Source organism: Mandrillus leucophaeus, unplaced genomic scaffold (genome assembly GCF_000951045.1).
Source record: "Mandrillus leucophaeus isolate KB7577 unplaced genomic scaffold, Mleu.le_1.0 Scaffold295, whole genome shotgun sequence".
In the NCBI taxonomy this organism is placed as follows: domain Eukaryota; kingdom Metazoa; phylum Chordata; class Mammalia; order Primates; family Cercopithecidae; genus Mandrillus; species Mandrillus leucophaeus.
In genome coordinates this window covers 1,266,664-1,284,928 of record NW_012103087.1, presented here as the reverse complement: position 1 = coordinate 1,284,928, position 18,265 = coordinate 1,266,664, and the positions used below count along the sequence as shown (strand labels likewise).

Genomic DNA, 18,265 nt, shown 5'->3' with positions numbered 1-18,265 from the left:
CTTGGAGGGCCTCTACTTCTTGGAGGTGGAGGCGGTCCACGTCTACCACTTTCAAATGATGGTTTGGTGGCTTGTTCCACTTTGATGGCTTTTCCATCTAATGACTTTCCATTCATGTCTCTGGCTGCATCCTTAGCGTCTGCTGGGCTTTCAAAGGTGACAAAAGCAAATCCTCTTGATTTGTTGGTTTCCCAGTCTTTCATCAAGAGTACTTCCACTATTCGTCCATATTTGCCAAATACTGCTTCAAGAGCTTTCTCATTTGTTTCCGTATTAAGCCCACCAATGAAGAGCTTTCCTAGGCGATCTGCTTCAACCATTTTTTTTTTTTTTTTTTGCCGGTGAGTTGGAGGGGTGACAATGGGTTCAAGCTCCAACGAGCTCGCTGACACGGGCCTCCTAGCAGCTCAGCACCAGTGGCGGCTGCCCGGTCGGAGGACCAAACCGCGAAGCCGCTAGCACTACTGCGCAATGAGCTGTTTCCTTAATTTCATTTCCAGAGTATGTGTTACTAGTCTCCTTTCTTTTTAACAGATACTGAATTTGATGGAACTTTTTGGTACACTAGATAAATGTTCTCCTTTCATAACTGTATTAGTCTGTTTTCACGCTGCTGATAAAGACATATCCAAGACTGGGCAATTTATAAAAGAAAGAAGTTTATTGGACTCACAGTTCCACATGGCTGGGGAGGCCTCACAATCATGGCAGAAGGTAGGGAGGAGGAATTCATGTCTTACATGGATAGCGGCAGGCCAAGAGAGCTTGTGCAGGGAAACTCCCATTTTTAAAACCATCAGATCTCATAAGACTCATTCACTACTATGGGAACAGTGCAGGAAAGACCTGTCCCCATAATTCAATTACCTCCCACTGGGTTCCTCCCACGATACGTGGGAATTGTAAGAGTTACAATTGAAGATGAGATGTGGGTGGGGACACAGAGCCAAACCATATCAGTTTGCTCTGGGCCCCTCCCAAATCTCATGTCTTCACATTTCAAAACCAATCATGCCTTCCCACAGCCCCCCAAAGTCTTAACTCATTTTAGCATTAACTCAAAAGTCTACAGTCCAACGTCTCATCTGAGACAAGGCAAGTCCCCTCCACTTAAGAGCCTGTAAAATCAAAAGCAGGCTATTTACTTCCCAGATACAGTGGGGGTATAGGCATTGGGTAAATACAGCCATTCCACATGTTAGAAACTGGCTAAAACATAAGGGCTACAGGCTCCATGCCAGTCTGAAATCCAGCAGGGCAGTCAAATCTTAAAGCTCCAAAATGATCTCCTTTGATCCCATGTCTTGCATCTGGATCACATGGATGCAAGAGGTAGGTTCCCATGGTCTTGGGCAGCTCCACCCTGTGGCTTTGCAGGGTACAGCCCCTCTCCTGGCTACTTTCACAGGCTGGTGTTGAGTGTCTGTGGCTTTTCCAGGTACATGGCGCAAGCTGTCAGTGGACCTACCATTCTGGGGTCTGGAGGATGGTGGACCTCTTCTCACAGCTCCACTAGGCAGTGCCCCAAAAGGGACTCTGTGTGGGAGCTCTGACCCCACATTTCCCTTCTGCACTGCCCTAACAGAGGTTCTCCATGAGGGATCCACTCCTGCAGCAAACTTCTGCCTGGACATCCTCTGAAATCTAGGCGGAGGTTCTCAAACCTCAATTCTTGACTTTTGTGCACCCACAGGCTCCACAACACGTGGAAGCTGCCAAGGCTTGGGGCTTCCACCCTCTGAAGCAACAGCCCAAGTAATACCTTGGCCCCTTTTAGTCACAGCTAGAGCAGCTGGGACTGAGGGTACCAAATTCCTAGACTGCACACAGCAGTCTGGCCTGGCCCAAGAAACCATTTTTTCCCTCCTGGGCCTCCGGGCCTGTGATGGGAGGGGCTGCCACGAAGACCTCTGACATGCCCTGGAGACATTTTCCCCATTGTCTTGGGGATTAACATTTGGCTTTTTGTTACTTACGCAAATTTCTGCAGCCAGCTTGAATTTCTCCTCAGAAAATGTGATTTTCTTTTCTATCACATTGTCAGGCTGCACATTTTCTGAACTTTTATGCTCTGCTTCCCTTATAAAACTGAATCCCTTTAATAGCATCCAATTGAATGCTTTGCTGCTTAGAAATTTCTTCTGCTAGATTCCCTAAATCATCTCTCTCAAGTTTGAAGGTCCACAAATCTCTAGGGCAGGAGCAAAATGCTGCCAGTCTCTTTGCTAAAACATAACAAGAGTCACCTTTGCTCCAGTTCCTAACAAGTTTCTCATCTCCATCTGAGACCACCTCAGCCTGGACTTCACTGTCCACACTGCTATCAGCATTTTGGGCAAAGCCATTCAACAAGTCTCTAGGAAGTTCCAAACTTTACTACGTTTTCCTGTCTTCTTCTGAGCCCTCCAAACTGTTCCAATGTCTGCCTGTTACCCAGTTCCAAAGTCACTTGCACAGTTTTAAGTATCTTTTCAGCAGCACCCCACTCTACTAGAACCAATTTTCTGTATTAGTCTGTTTTCATGCTGCTGATAAAGACATACCTGACACTGGACAATTTACAAAAGAAAGAGGTTTAGGCCTCACAACCATGGTGGAAAGGCAAGGAGGAGCAAGTCACAACTTACATGGATGGCGGCAGGCAAAGAGCTTGTGCAGGGAAACTCCTGTTTCTTAAAACCATCAGACCTCATGAGACTCATTCACTATCATGAGAACAGCACAGTAAAGATCCACCCCCATAATTTAATCACATCCTACCGGGTTCCTCCCATGATATGTCAGAATTGTAGGAGTTGCAATTCAAGATGACATTTGGGTGGGGACACAGCAAAACCATACCAATAACTAAAAACAAAAGGAGCTATCTCCTTGTGAAGATAAAATTCAGTCGTACACTCTGGGAACAGCCTTAAGAAGTTTAACTAATTTCTCTTAGGAAGAACAATTTAATATACCCAAACCATGATGTTCTTGAGCATCTGAATGGATTAAAAGGGAAAACAACAGTACCACTACTATTACCAGTGGGCTAATTCCCTTGCTTCAGGCATGTATTGAGCTGCCACTTCACCCTGGTGGGTCACAGGATTGCAAACCTGTCGAGATTGTTCATTGCACAGTACTAACATGTCTTTATTAGTAAACACAGAAAACTATTATCTCTTGTCCTCCTTAAATCTCTGCCAAAATAATTTCTTCCAAACTTTTAGTTTGTATTTACTTTGCTCTGTAACTTGTTCAAGAAGACACATACAAGCAAAGTTGCTGGTTCTACCCTCAAGCAGAGTTTGCCAGAAACTTCAAGCAAAAACGGGAAGTGTCCTTTCCATGGTGAAGCGGACAAGTCATGGTCTTTAAATTCTTATTACCAAGTGTAAGGTACATGGATGTGCTCTGGTCAAGGAGTAGGCTGAGGTGGATATCCAGGCCTGCATGACTCAGCAAATTTACAGCGCAGGCACATACTGCACTTGTTATATAACTGTTTGTGTAAGCTCATACTTGGCTTTATGCCACTATTGTCTGTAAAAGGTATAATTGCCTGGCTAACGCTGTTCAGGGGCTCTTGGGGCTCAGCTCGGCTCAACATGGCTTGACATGGTGGGAGTGTTGGCGCCCAGAGAGAGAGAGAGAGAGAGAGAGCGCCAAAGTTGTCCGTCTTGCAGCCGGACAGGTGGGAGCCAGGACACAGCTTGGCTTGCTCATGCCCAGAGAGAAAAAGAGTTAAGCTGCTGACCCTGAAGGCAAGGGAGAGCCAGCTATGCAGCAGCAAGCATGGGAGTGGCAGGAGCCACAGAGCCAGAGCAGACAGCTAAGATAAAGGTGAACAGTGTGAGAGAGCTGGTGTAACTAAGCTGCTAATAAGAGCCGCTGCTGAATAAAACCATGTTCACCTGCCTATGGCCCCCTAAGTCTTTTTTCTGCTCATCCACCCACTCTCTTCAGACTTCAGCATGGGCTGGACAGACCCTGAGACCTGACACCAAGAATTTCCTACCTTCATCTGTGATACTTAAAACATATGGGCTTCCTTTTGGTCAACCACAGAGTACCTGTATTTAGTAAATAACTTGCTATATGCATTTAAGTTACTTGTCACTGATTTTCTAGTACCTGTAATAAAGTTCCTAACTCTTGGTAGCACAGAAAAAAAAAAATGGAGCAGTTTTATAAAACATTCATGCTCAGGAGCTACTTCAGATAACTGAGGGGACTAAAGTATAATATACATATAGAAAACTGCATTTGCCTTAAGTGTACAGCTCTTACGTCCACAGTTTACTTAAACTGAATACACCTGTGCAGCCAGTGCTCAGCTCAAGAATCAGAACATCACAAGCATTCCAGAGACCGCTTTATGCTCCTTTGCAGTTACTACAGACCTCTTCCACAAGGCAGTACAACAGTCTCTTTAAAAGCTCAGGTGGTTCTAATCTGCAGACAGTGTTAACTACAGCCTCTTTCCCAACCAGAGAAGACTGAAGACAACCGGCAATCGAGAGAACTAGTGTGGCCAGAGTGGTGGCTCACGTCGGTAACCCCAACACGTTGGAAGGCCAAGAGGGAAGGATCACTTGAGCCCAGGAGTTTGAGACCAGCCTGGGAAACATAGTGAGACTTTGTTTCAAAAACAAACAAATAAACAAAAAATTAGCTGGGCACAGTGACGTGTGCCTACAGTCCCATCACAGCTACTTGGGAGGCTGAGGTGGCAGGATCACTTGAGTCTGTGAGTTCAAGGCTGCAGTGAGCCATGATCATAACACTGCACTCCGGCCTGGGAGACAGAGTGAGGCATCATCTTAAAAAAAAAAAAAAAGTGCTAGCCTAAAACATATTTACAATATAGTTATATCACCAGGCATCACCAGAAATTTAGCTCACTTGTAAATTTTACTTTAATTTCTATAAAAGTGCTTATGTCAAAATGGCCACATTAAGAACAATTCTGGAGTTTTAGAAAGCTTCTTTCAAATCACTGTACAAGTGTTATTCAATGTCCTTTACTAGATGGCCAATAAGTTTCTTCTTTAAAGTCGACATTAAAGGAAGGTTTGCTCTCCTAATTGGCAAGTATCTTTTTATTAGAGGAGAACTTTGTAAATTATAACCCATCAAATTTCCTTTCTGATCAGGTCTGTCCCAAAGAGCTAAATAGCTTTACTTAGGCTAAATTTTCTGATTTAATTCCAATGTTCATTCACTCATGTTACTTGGCTTCTGTTCTTTTATCCTTTGTTTTCACCACTAATTTTTGCAAGACACTCCAAATCTTCAATATTCAGGCAAAATGAATATTTTTTGAAAATATTTTATTCTTTTAAAAATACTGTCTAAAAATATTTTATTATTTTCAAACATTCTTTGGAACATACTTCAAAATAAGTATTATTCCTTTCTCATTGTTTGTGTTATAGCAACTAACATGATACTATTCTAAATAGGTACAAGCTTGATAAAGTCCCTGGAATTAGAATATCATACATTTGCTAGAGGGTTGTTATTTAAACTAAAAAAATGGTCTCAGAAAAATGGCCATTAAAAAGAAAGTGGATTTTCAACTCTTGAGGAGGCAGCTTAGAAGAGAAAGCATTAATAAAATAAAAAGGAAGCTCACTGACCTACAAGAGTAATTTTTAATTAATAAAAATTTCTAATTAAACAACACCTTCCCTTTTTCCAAAATGCAGGGCAAGAAAGTTCTACTGCTCAGTCTGGTCCAATGAACAGGGAATAGGGCTGGGAGTCAGAATACTCTTGTTTAATCCTTTTCTCTTTCAGTGATTAGACACGTTTTGATATCAGATCACTGGGGTATCTTGATAAAAATGCAAATTTTGCATAAAATGCAAATTACAGTGGGTTTAGGGTAGGACTTAAAGGCTGTTATTGTTTTTTATTTAGAGATGGGGTCTTGCTATCTTCTACAGGCTGGCCTCAAACTCCTGGGTTCAAGCAATCCTCCTGCCTCAGCCTTCTGAGTAGCTGGGATTACAGATGTGAGCCACTGTGCCCAGTTTAAAAGTCTGAATTTCTGACAAGTTCACGAGTAATGTCAAACCTGCTGTCCATGGACCACACTTTGATGCAAGATTTAGATGATCTGGAATAACATCATGCAACCTTCTGTGCATTAGATGTTATGCCCATAAGATGAAGGTAATAATACCATGGCATTGATGCTTAAACACATGATAAATACATAAAGTGATGTTTATGTTAAAGGGCCTGAATGCCTAAGGACATGTGAGAGAGAGAGATATATATATCTCCATGTATTATTATCATCTTCTTACCCTCCTAAGGACCTTTTACTTCAAGCTATAACCAAAAAAGCTTTATAAACAAGCATATTTTAAATATGCATTTGTATAAATTAATACCTATTCAGTTTAAGAACTCTATTTTAAAGAAGAGAACACTGATTTAGGGACACATCAATACAAAACAACTATACATATTCACTAATTTGAGTTAAGGACTTGGCTGGGTGCAGTAGATTACACTTGTAATCCCAACACTTTGGGAGGCTGAGGTGGGAGGATGACTTGAGGCCAGGAGTTTGAGACCAGTCTGGGCAACATAGGGAGGCTCCACCTCTACAAAAATTTAAAAAATCAGCTGGGCATGGTGATGCAAGCCTGTAGCTCTAGCTACTTGGGAGGCTGAGGTGGGGGGATCGCTTGAACCCTCACTGCTGCACTCCAACCTGGATGATAAGTGAACCCCTGTCTTAAAAAACAAAAATAAAAACAAATTGAGGACTGTGTACAAGCTCACTGGGTTGCTAGCAGGTATGCTAAAAAAAACGGTGTAAGATATGAGTTCTTCCCTTAGGAGAGCACAAAGGAGTTATGGAGGAGCCAATATCTATATTAAACTTGTTAAACAAAGCACTAATTAAGTATAAATATGACTAGAACAGGAAATCAAATGCTGAATGATCAATGTGCTAGAGGAGACAACGAAGAATTTCTAAAGAGCAGGAATTCAGGTGAGGGTGATGGGCAACACTATAGCAATTTACTTTTAATTGTTTTGCCTTCTTTCAATGTTGCTGTCCCTACCTTTGCCCCCACTCCAATCATCCATTTCCCTGCCCAGAAGCCACAATGATTTTATTAAAAAGTAAAGCCGATGGCTTTACTCCTCAGCTTTAAAAAACCCCCCAATGGCTACTCAGAATGAAATATGAACTCCTTATCAAGACCTATAATGTTCTCACTTTGGGAGGCTGAGGCAGGCAGAACGCTTGAGCCCAGAAGTTCAAGACCAGCCTGGGCAACAGGCAGAAAGCCCATTCCCTATAAAAAATAAAAAATTAGCCAGGTTGGTGGTGTGCACCTGTGGTCCCAGATACTTGGGAGGCTGAAGTGGGAGCCTGGGAGTTGGAAGCTGCAGTGAGCCACGATTGTGCCACTGCACTGCAGCCTGGGCAGCAGAGCAAAGACCCTGTCAAAAACAAACAAACAACACTTGTAATGCTCTAAATGATGCTCCATCATCTCCTACCACTTTCTTCCTGTAAGCTGGTTCTCCCAGCTGCAAACCCAACCTTCTACCTGGTGCCTTGTGAAGGAGCTCTGCCTGTTTGCCAGTGGGCTTCCTGTTAGGTTTCGCCAGTAGGGGTCACTGTAGGCAAACCTGAACAAGGAAGCTTTCCTACTCCTTGCCGCCAGGAAGCGGCGATTGGTTCCAGTCTTCAGGTTCTTTTGGAACTCCAAGAACTAGCCTCATTAAGCCCCCTGCAGCCAGGTAGGGCCCCTCCACAGATCTCAGAACAGCTGCAGAAGGTCCCTCCACCAGTCTCTCCTACAGCCCAAAGGGTGGTTGTCAATTTCTGTTATTATTATGGGGCAATTTCAACATCCCCGGCCCGCCTTCAGCTCCCTAACACTGGTGGAACTAATTCCTCAACTAAGTTCCTTCTGCTGAAATGTCAAATGGAATTTTGGTTTTACTGACTATACCTGAATGACACAGCCCCTTACTGCCTTCACTCCAACCACACTGAACACTTTTCTCCCTTGAACGCCAGCTTGTTTTCATCTCAGAGTCTTGGCAATTTCATTTGCCTGAACCGTCTTCCTTAAGTTCCCTACGTGGCCCTAGAATGAGACTGGGAAGTTGGGGTGGAAAAATATTTCCTTCTTGCTTATATTTTACCTTGTAATTTAGAGCCCTACCTACCTATTTCTCCCAAAGGATTTGAGCATATAGTTTTGAAGACAGAAGAGCTGAATTCTCTCCTAATTTTAACTTATAATTTAGACCCTCTTTCCACCTATTTCCCAAAGTATCTAAACTACACAGGAGCCAGTAAAAAGGCAGACTGGCTGAGAAATGAGATGGGACATGCCTAGTTTACAATGATAATCCAATAATCAAATGTAAAGATCTTGCAAAGGGCTAAAAAAAGAAAATTTCTATAAGTAACTGCATCAGTTGCACAAAACGTATTCCTTTTGCACTGCAAATCTCTTCACAACCCTCACCTGTGCAGCAGAGGTCTTGGCCACTTGAATGATTTTCTCCATAGATAGGTAGCTCTGCTGGGAGGGAGCAGGACCGATGGAATATGCTTCATCTGCCTGTTTAAGAAACATCACATGTTTAAAAGACTTTGTGGCTAGTACATACTCATACACTATACAGAACTGCTTTGGGGTCATTTTATTATTGTAAATAAAAATGCCACTCCCTCAAGAACAGTGCAAGAATTGAAAAACTGAAGTACCAGCACATGTCTATGCTATAAAAATAAGCCAGTCCTAGAATCTTTTGCATGAAGAGGGTAACAAAACTTTGTTTTCATGCACAAGCCACACACTGGTGTGAAACTAAAGTGTCTCAGGATAGAAAGCAACAGATATTAGTCATGATATTATTACAAAAAACAATAATAACCTTAAATGTATTCAATGCCAAAAATTTATATTTGGTAATAGAAACAAAATATGTGACAGATGTACACAAAGAAAAAAGCTTACAAAGTTGATTAAAGTTTATATAATTATCAGAGTATGATGATAATGCTCCTTTCATACATCTGTGAATTATTTTATATCATTCCTTAAAACTTTCACATAATCACAGCATCCCTTGAAGTAGATCACTTAGAGCACATCATTCATTCATCCCAAGACTTACTGAAGGCCTACTATGTGCCACACTTTGAGGTGGGAGCTGCCTGTACCATAGTGAACAAATGTCTCTGTCTAGGGAGAGAGACAGACATTAAACATACACTCACACACTTAATGACAACTGTGATGAACGTCATAGAGGAAAAACCAAGGGCATAAAGGCTACAGGAGGAATGCCTGATCTGGTCTGAAGGTGGTCAGGAAGTGCCTAGGAGGGAAGTCAGGGGAGGCTCCTCAAGGATGATCAAGATTTTGCCTGGCAAACAGATCAAGAATGTGGAGTTGGGAACAGGAATGGAGCTGAGGTTGAGGCTCTCAGGCAGAGAAAACAACCTACAAAAAGGTGGGAGGAAAACTGGTCCATTTGAGCGACCGAAGAAAGGTTTGTGTGGCTGGAACACAATGAGCAAGGGGTCCAGAGGCCAGAGAGGATGCTGGACAGAAAGCTGGGCACAGGTTTCAAAGGGCCTATAAGACATTAAAAAGCTTTGGGCTTTCTCCTAAGTAAGCACACAAAGAGACCATTTTAAATGTTTTTGTTGTTGTTGTTGCTGTTTTGTGTTTTTTTTTTTTTTTTTTTTTTTTTTTTTTTTTTTTTTTTTTTTTTTTTTTTTTTTTTTTTTTTTTTTTTTTTTTTTTTTGAGGTAAGTCTTGCTCTGTCGCCCAGGCTGGAGTGTAGTGGTGCAATCTCGGCTAACTGCAACCTCTGCCTCCCGGGTTCAAGTGATTCTCTTGCCTCAGCCTCCTGAGTAGCTGGGATTACAGGTGCATGCCACCACACCCAGTTAATTTTTGCATTTGTAGTAGAGACAGGGCCTCACCATGTTAGCCACGACCTCAGGTGATCTGCCTGCCTGGGCCTCTCAAAGTGCTGGGATTACAGGCATGAGCCACGGCACCCAGCCTGTTTTTTACTTTTAACTCCACAAAACACAAATCTATTCTCATTCTAAAGAACGCGAATTATAATACAAATGCAAAGTAGCCCTTTGGTACTCCCCCCACTGCAGTCTCCTTCCAGATAGAACATCCACTATAATCAACTTGAGACATATTGTTCCATATCCATATTCCTAACTAGTCATATATGTTTATATAAACACATGCAGTTTTAGTTCTTGTTTTTACATAAATAGGATCATACTATATAATTATCTTCTGCAACTGCTTTTTCCATTAACAGTATGTCTTGGGAGCTCTTTTTCTTGCTAGTACACGTCTATACCTTATTTTGTATAACATTTGCAAAATATTCCATAGTATGGCGGTATTACAGTTCATTTAATCATGTAGCTCTTAATGCGCACCTAGGTTATAACAGCAAAAAACTGGATGTGGGCAAGGCTAAAGCAGACATTCCTGTACACACTTCTCTTAGCACATATATGTGAGCATGCCTGAAGGACAGAAACCTACAAGAATGTTTGCAGGGTTGGGTTGAAGGATATGCATAGTTTAATAGCTTCTGGTTAATCAGCCTTGAAATGGTTTTATCAATATATATATTTCCATCAACATACCAGTTTCTAACCACCCTCATCAACAATGAATATTATCCACCTTTTAAATTACTGATAAGCTGGTGGACCATATAAAGGTTTAAAGCATTTAAGAAGAGGAGTAACTTAAGTACATTTTTATTTCATACTCTCAGTCTGACTGAAAAGCAGAAAACAGATTGTTGGCTGGGGATGGGGGACAGTTAAGAGTGGAGGTAGAGAGGCTACTTAGGAGGCTGCAGCATTTGGTCAAGCAAGGGGTGATAAGTGGGGCCGGGCATGGTGGCTTATGCCTATAATCCCTATAATCCCAGCACTTTGGGACAACATAGGGAGACATTATCTCTACAAAAAAATTTTAAAAATTAGCCGGCCATGGTAGCAAGTGCCTGTAGTTCAAGCTACTCAGGAGGCTGAGGTGGGAGGATTGCTTGAGTCTGGGGGGTTGAGACTGCAGTGAGCTGTGATTGTGCCACTGCACTTCAGCCTAAGTGACAGAGTGAGACCCTGGCTCAAATAAAAAGAAGGTGATTGTGGCTTTGAGTTAAGTTATAGGTGGGACGGGGTGGAAAGAAGTGGAAAGAAAGGTTTGGGAAATACAATTAACAGTACTTGGTCATTTACTAGATGAGGGGGGAAGGATGTAGAGTGCGAAAGAAGACAGAAAAATGTTCAAAGACTTCTAGATCTCTGACATTATTGTTTTTATTAGCAATGGTGTTGTCCGCTGCGGGGTTAGGGAATTCTGTAAGAAATGCAGGTTCAGTACAGGTGAAGGGTCATGAGTTCAATTTCAGTCACACTAGTTTGGTATCTGTGACAATAACAAAGTGGAGATGTTGAATGGGCAGCTGGATATACATGTATCATGCTCAAAAGAAAGTCTGGGCTACAAATAGAAATTTGTTTCTCAAAGCTACAGGAGTATTTAAAATGATCCAGAATGAGAGTATACACTGAGAAAAGAGGGTCAAGGACCAAGTCCCAAGAAACTTCAACGTAAGGTTCTGGTAGATGGGTAGGGTCCAGAGAAAGGACACTGAGAGAACACAAGAAGGCAAGAAGCTGAGAAAGCCATGAGAACTTATTTCTAAAAGAAGGGAGCAGTGTACAAGTTGTTAAATGCTGCTGAGGCGTAGAGTCAGCTCAGTCCTGGAGACTCCACTGGATTTTGGGACATGGATATTATCAGTCTAGTAGAGAGTGGTTGAAGACCCATCATTGAAAAATGGAAGATCCTTTTCTTTTTGACATAGGAATGTCTCCTTTTGCTTTATGTTTTATTAATACTGTTAATTGATAAATCATAATTGTATGCATTTATGGGGTACAATGTGATGTTTTGCCACATGCAATGTGGAATGATTGAATCAAGCCAATTAACCTAGCCATCATCTCACTTACCTACTATTTTTCATGGTAATACATTTAAAATTTACTCTCTTATTTTGGGACATTTTTTTTCTTTGACATGGAGTTTCACTCTTGTTGCCCAGGCTGGAGTGCAATGATACGATCTCAGTTCACTGCAACCTCCGCCTCCCGGGTTCAAGTGATTCTCCTGCCTCAGCCTCCCAAGTAGCTGGGATTACAGGCATGTGACACCACGCCCAGCTAATTTTGTATTTTTAGTAGAGACGGGATTTCTCCATGTTGGTCAGGCTGGTCTCGAACTCCTGACCTCAGGTGATTCACCTGCCTTGGCTTCCCAAAGTGCTGGGATTACAGGCGTGAGCCACTGTGCCCAGCGGGGGAAATTCTTAAAAAGACAAGAGAAGGGATCCAGAGGGACTGACCTTCGATGGGAAAAGATGGATGCAGATGTAACTAAGTCAGCAGATTCTGTGTCAGGAAGCTCAATTTTATTTTCTCTGTGAAATCAAGATCATCTGCTGCAAGTAGGTGGGTGGAGGGAGAATTGGAGGTTGGAATGAAGAGAAACAGGTTTGAAATACTCATTGGACAGAATGAGAAAAAAAGTGGCTAGAGAGCCACAAGGGCCTGCTGTACAGTGATAAAAGCCCGGGTGAGGCTGCTCATCATGAATTGATGCTAGTGCTTGGAGTCTTGCTGCAGGCATAATGAAGGCCAACAGTTGAATTCACCCATACTTGGAGTTATTTCTGGTGGATAAAAGCTAGTGATAGGCTGGGCGCAGCGGCTCACACCTGTAACTCAGCACTCTGGGAGGCCAAGGTGGGTGGATCATTTGAGGCCAGGAGTTCAAGACCATTTTGGCCAATGTGGCGAAATCCTGTCTCTACTAAAAATACAAAAAATTAGCCAGGCATGGTGGTGCATGTCTGTAATCCAGCTACTCAGGAGGCTGAGGCATGAGAATCACTTGAACCCGGGAGGTGGAGGTTGCAGTGAGCCAAGAACACCCCACTACACTCCAGCCTGGGCAATAGAGTGAGACTCTGTCAAAAACAAAAACAAAACGAAAAAAAACTAGTAATAACTCACTCATAACATTCACGAACTTCAGGGAGTTGGGTCTTTTTAGTTATAATTTTACAGATGAAGCAAGGCTGAGAAACATGAAGTGACTTGGCTAAGATCACTCAGCCAGTAAGTAGCAGTTGCTAAGAACAGAGCCTGGATTGGCTGGGTGTGGTGGCTCACGCCTGTAATCCCAGCACTTTGGGAGGCTGAGGCGGGTGGATCATGAGGTCAGCAGATCAAGACCATTCTGACTAACACGGTGAAACCCCGTCTCTACTAAAAATACAAAAAATTAGCTGGTCATGGTGGTGGGTGCCTATAGTCCCAGCTACTCGAGAGGTTGAGGCAGGAGAATGGAGGCAAGAGAATCGCTTGAACCTGAGAGGCAGAGCTTGCAGTGAGCTGAGATCAGGCCACTGCACTCCAGTCTGGGCAAGAGAGCAAGACTCAGTCACAAAAAAAAAAAAAAAAAGAATAGAGCCTGGATCTTTCTCCTTGTATATAGGGAATGTGGACATGAGCTACTCAAAGTGTAAGCAGTGGATCACCAACATTCTGTGAACTGTTTTAACTGATCCTCAAGGAGATAAAGACCTTCCCTGTACATCAACTGTTCTACTAAGCACACTGCTTAGTTCAACTATGTTGTATCTGAAAAATGTTCCCAAGAATTATCAGTGAGAGTTTGAACTTACCTACTTCAACCCTGTTAACACTAGCAAATATCAACTGTCATCATAAAGAACTGAAATACTGACACAGTAAATGAATAAACGTAAGACGTGGCTTCCAATTTTTAACACATACCATATCTACATGCATGGAATTCCTGTCAGCCTCACTATAAACTGCCACAGACTGTACACCCAGTTTTCTGGCTGTGCGCATCACCCTGCAGGCAATTTCTCCTCTGTTTGCAATGAGGACCTTGGTAATGTTTCTTCCTGTTTAAAACACCATGAAAATCACACAGAAATGTTACTGGAGAGCAAAGAACGAGAATGAGAATACGATATTAACTGGCTAATAAGGACTCGAACTGGTAAGTTCAGACTTTTTGGTAAAACTAGCATAACTGAGCCCAAAATGACCACTTTAACTAATATTAAACAGTGCACTTCTTTTCACTGAAATTCAAGGTACTCATTAACATAAATTACTCAGCCTTTTTAACTTAAAATACAAAGCAACACAAAATAAAATTAAAAGATGCTTTGTTATGCCAAGGATCAAATTATAATAGTGCTAAAAATTATCATCATTAATAATAACGAATCTTTATTTTATTTATTTATTTATTTATTTATTTATTTATTTATTTTTGAGACAGTGTTTTGCTCTTGTCCCCCAGGCTGGAGTGCAATGGTGCGATCTTAACTCACTGCAACCCCCACCTCCCAGGGTCAAGCAATTCTCCTGCTTCAGCCTCCTGAGTAGCTGAAATTACAAGTGCCCACCACCACGCCCAGCTAATTTTTATATTTTTAGTAGAGACAGGGTTTCACCATATTGGCCAGGCTGGTCTTGAACTCCTGACCTCAGGTGATCCACCCGCCTTGGCCTCCCAAAGTGATGGGACTACAGGTGTGAGTCACCACACCCGGCCAATAATAACTAATCTTTAATAAGCACTTTCTGTGCCTCAGGTCCTGTGCTAAAGACTCAACATTGACTTAAATTTTCACAATAATCCTAATGAAATAGATACTATCATTGTTATCTCAATTTTAAAGATGAAGAAACTAATGCTAAAAGAGTTATTATTTTCCCAAAATTACACAGCTAAAGGAAGAATTCAGGATTTCAACCTAGATCTGCGTCACTCCAGAATTTAAGGTCTCAGTTACTCTGCTTCTCTGCCTCTACCCCTGTGTACACAGGTGTGTGTGGTTCTCCTGCAACACAAGTGACTCTTGTACCAGTCTACTGGCATGGCACCATAATGACAAGCTACTGCATATATAAAATGTACTTCTAATATCACACATGAAATAAATGTTCTTTGACAGTTCATAATAAAGTTATTTATTAAATAGAATCCATAGGCTCAACATAATAGTTATTTCTTCTTTTAAAAAAAAATAAGGTTGCACCTAATTCAAAAGTGTTTTTCCATGGGGCTCTACAGAGCCCAAGAGTTGTCACAGGGGCTGATAGATGACATATGTATGACTGTGGGCAGGGGAAGGAGAGCAGGGTAGGGAAAGGGTTATACCCAATCAGCTGGAAGTTATACTTTATTACACTTTTATATGTTTTATAGTTGGGAATTCCATGTTAAAGTTTATTTGGAAAAAAAGGTTTTGCTACTTAAAACAGCTTTTTCAAAGCACTGCTTTAGACCATCGTAGTTATGATTTTCCAATGCAACACACTAAGAGGGTCAAACAGACAGAAAGAACAACACGAATATAAAATGTTCTCCATTATTGCCCTCTGTATTTTATTTATTTATTTATTTTACTTTTTTTTTTTTGAGACGGAGTCTTGCACTGTCACCCAGGCTGGAATGCAGTGGCATGATCTTGGCTCACTGCAATCACTTGAATCCCGGGTTCAAGTGATTCTCCTGCCTCAGCCTCCCAAGTAGCTGGGATTACAGGCACCCGCCACCACACCTGGCTAATTTTTGTATTTTGTAGTAGACACAGGGTTTCGCCATGTTGTCCAGGCTGTTCTCGAACTCCTGACCTCAGGTGATCCACCCACCTCAGCCTCCCAAAGTGCTGGGATACAGGCATGAGCCACTGCACCCGGCTGCCCTCTGTATTTTAGACTTAACAGCAAGAGAGATTTGATATAAAAGAGGTGAAAACCATGACTTAACACTTCCTAGAAAATTATCATGAAAATCCAAATTTTATGATAACTAATTCTACTATGCACATATTAAGGGATTAAACAGTTCCCTTTCTTAAACACTTCCAATCTGAAGCAAAATCAAATAGAACAACAAAGTCTGTCAGTACCTGTGGTTGTTGTGTACTTCATGGTTCTTTGCCTCCACACCCATGTCCTATAACATAAATCCAAAAGGAATTATAATTAAACAGAATAGGCAACGCAATTGTTCTTTCAAAAGAATTTCAATTTCTTAAAACATGAAACCTTAAGTCAACTAACAGTGCTTTAGTAAGGCTTTCTTAGTGGGTAGAAAACTAATCTAGAACTCAAGAGTTAGAGATCTGGCTGTTTTCCCTCATACTACCTGTCCTTGAATGAGTCACCTAGCTGCTTGTTCCTGAGGCTGGCATAAGACCACAGAGTCAGAGATGATTAAACAACCAAGGTATACTAACATCATCTAGTTTAGTTTTTTTGAAACCTTTTTGGCTACTACTCACAATACAAACCACCAAGGACACACACTTAATGAAAACAGATGTTTTGTTAAAAATGACTTATTCTGCCTTTTGGCACTTTCAGTTGTATCCTATTTTATTAAAATACGTTGGTCAATCTACAGTTGGAAAAATACCAATCAAGTTCAAACATGAGACATGTTTAAAAAGTAAGACCAGAGAAATAAACGGAAGTTAAACAGGGGCAGCAGAAAGAATGTTGGCTGTGGGACCAGAAGAGCTGCGTTCTCATCCGAGTCCCTCCAGTGACCAGCTTGCCCAGAGTCGAGTCACTTTACATCAGTGTTTCTCAAACTTTTTTTCATTATTACTCTCCTAATGAGAAAACTTGTAAAAGATTTTATTCCTTGCAGGAAGGGTGGGGTAAGGTTGAGCTTAGGTAAGCCGTAAACCATGAAAAAAATCTAAGATTTTCTGGCTCTCCCAAGAATCAATTTCCACCCTTCAGCGGTGATATCATCCCAGTTGAGGATGCAAGATTTAATATCTTAGGCTTCAGTGTTCTCACACACGAGATGAGACTGTAAGAGGTGATCTTGAAGGTACCTCTCAGTTTTACAAGGATTATATAATGCTATTCTAAGTCCTTGTACTAAAATGAAATGAAGAAATGGGGAGACAAGATGACTTGAGGTGTCTTAACGAGGTAGAAATCTCAACAATTTTTAAGTTTCATGATACCTGTTTATAAAATAAGGTAACAATGAACCATTAACCAAGAGCTGACAGAAAACAGGCCAGATTCACTTTAGGAACAAAAAAGTATAACGTCTATTAAGTTTCAGCTAAAGAGGATAAGCGGGCTGGGCGCGGTGGCTCACGCCTGTAATCTCACCACTTTGGGAGGCTGAGGCTGGGGGATCACCTGAGGTCAGGAGTTCGAGACCAGCCTAGTCAATATGGTGAAACCCCATCTCTACTAACAATACAAAAATTAGCCAGGTGTGGTGGTGTGTGCCTGTAATCCCAGCTACTTGGGAGGCTGAGGTAGGAGAATCACTTGAACTTGGGTGGCAGGGGTTGCAGTGAGTGAAGATCACGCCACTACACTCCAGCCTGGGCGACAGAGTTAGACTCTGTCTCAAAAATAAATAAATAAATAAAAATTTTAAAAATTTAAAAAAGCATAGGCAGGGAAACCAACAAATTACAGAAGCAATTCCACCTATCTTTTTGTCTATACCTGGAAGATGTGGTTATAAAGGACTAACTAACCATTTTAGATTATTCACAAAGCACAAGATAAAAGCACAGCATGTGCATTAGAAACTATGTAACTAGGCAGTAGTATATACATACTATGTATATGACTATGTAGTTGAGCAGGACTAGTATTTCACTGGAGCCAAGATGCGGGAGACACCTACACATCTATATGCATCTATACACTCACTGCCCTACAGTGCACACTTAGATGCTGCCATCCATGAGGAGCTGCTGGGAAGACCCACAGCTTTGGCAGGAGAGTTCCGTGAGCTGGCTTCCTCAGGAGGCTGCTGCTTTCCCATACCTTTCCATTTGAGCTGACCTTACCTTCTTGATCATGAAGGAGGGGGATCATCTTTTCTGATCTTTATGAGGTATTTTCTAGCTCATAGCATCATCTTCCCTTCACATTCTTCAGATAGGCTTCTGATACGTTTCAAGGCCTATTCTGGGCAGATTTATCTATTAAATCGTTGTTGGTTGGTAAAGGTAGCTTAAGACTGATTAAGTTTCAAGGCTACTGTTGACCTAAAGCTTTCTTTTGCAATCTTCTGGTGAAGACAGAAGAAGGGAGGCAGTGAGAAAGAGGGGGAGGGAGGGAGGA

The 18,265-nt window shown here is 41.7% G+C and overlaps 1 protein-coding gene across 1 annotated transcript in view; it reads right to left on the bottom strand.

The window, feature by feature from the left end:
• The window catches only part of MCCC1 (methylcrotonoyl-CoA carboxylase 1 (alpha)), a 90,519-nt gene that overhangs the window by 69,721 nt on the left and 2,533 nt on the right, over window positions 1–18,265 (bottom strand). The window contains exons 2-4 of the mRNA XM_011986168.1: window positions 16,063–16,109; window positions 13,901–14,037; window positions 8,499–8,594 (exon numbers count right to left, since the gene is read on the bottom strand). Coding sequence (XP_011841558.1) covers window positions 8,499–8,594; window positions 13,901–14,037; window positions 16,063–16,109 — 280 coding nt within the window. The remainder of the gene's footprint in view (window positions 1–8,498; window positions 8,595–13,900; window positions 14,038–16,062; window positions 16,110–18,265) is intronic.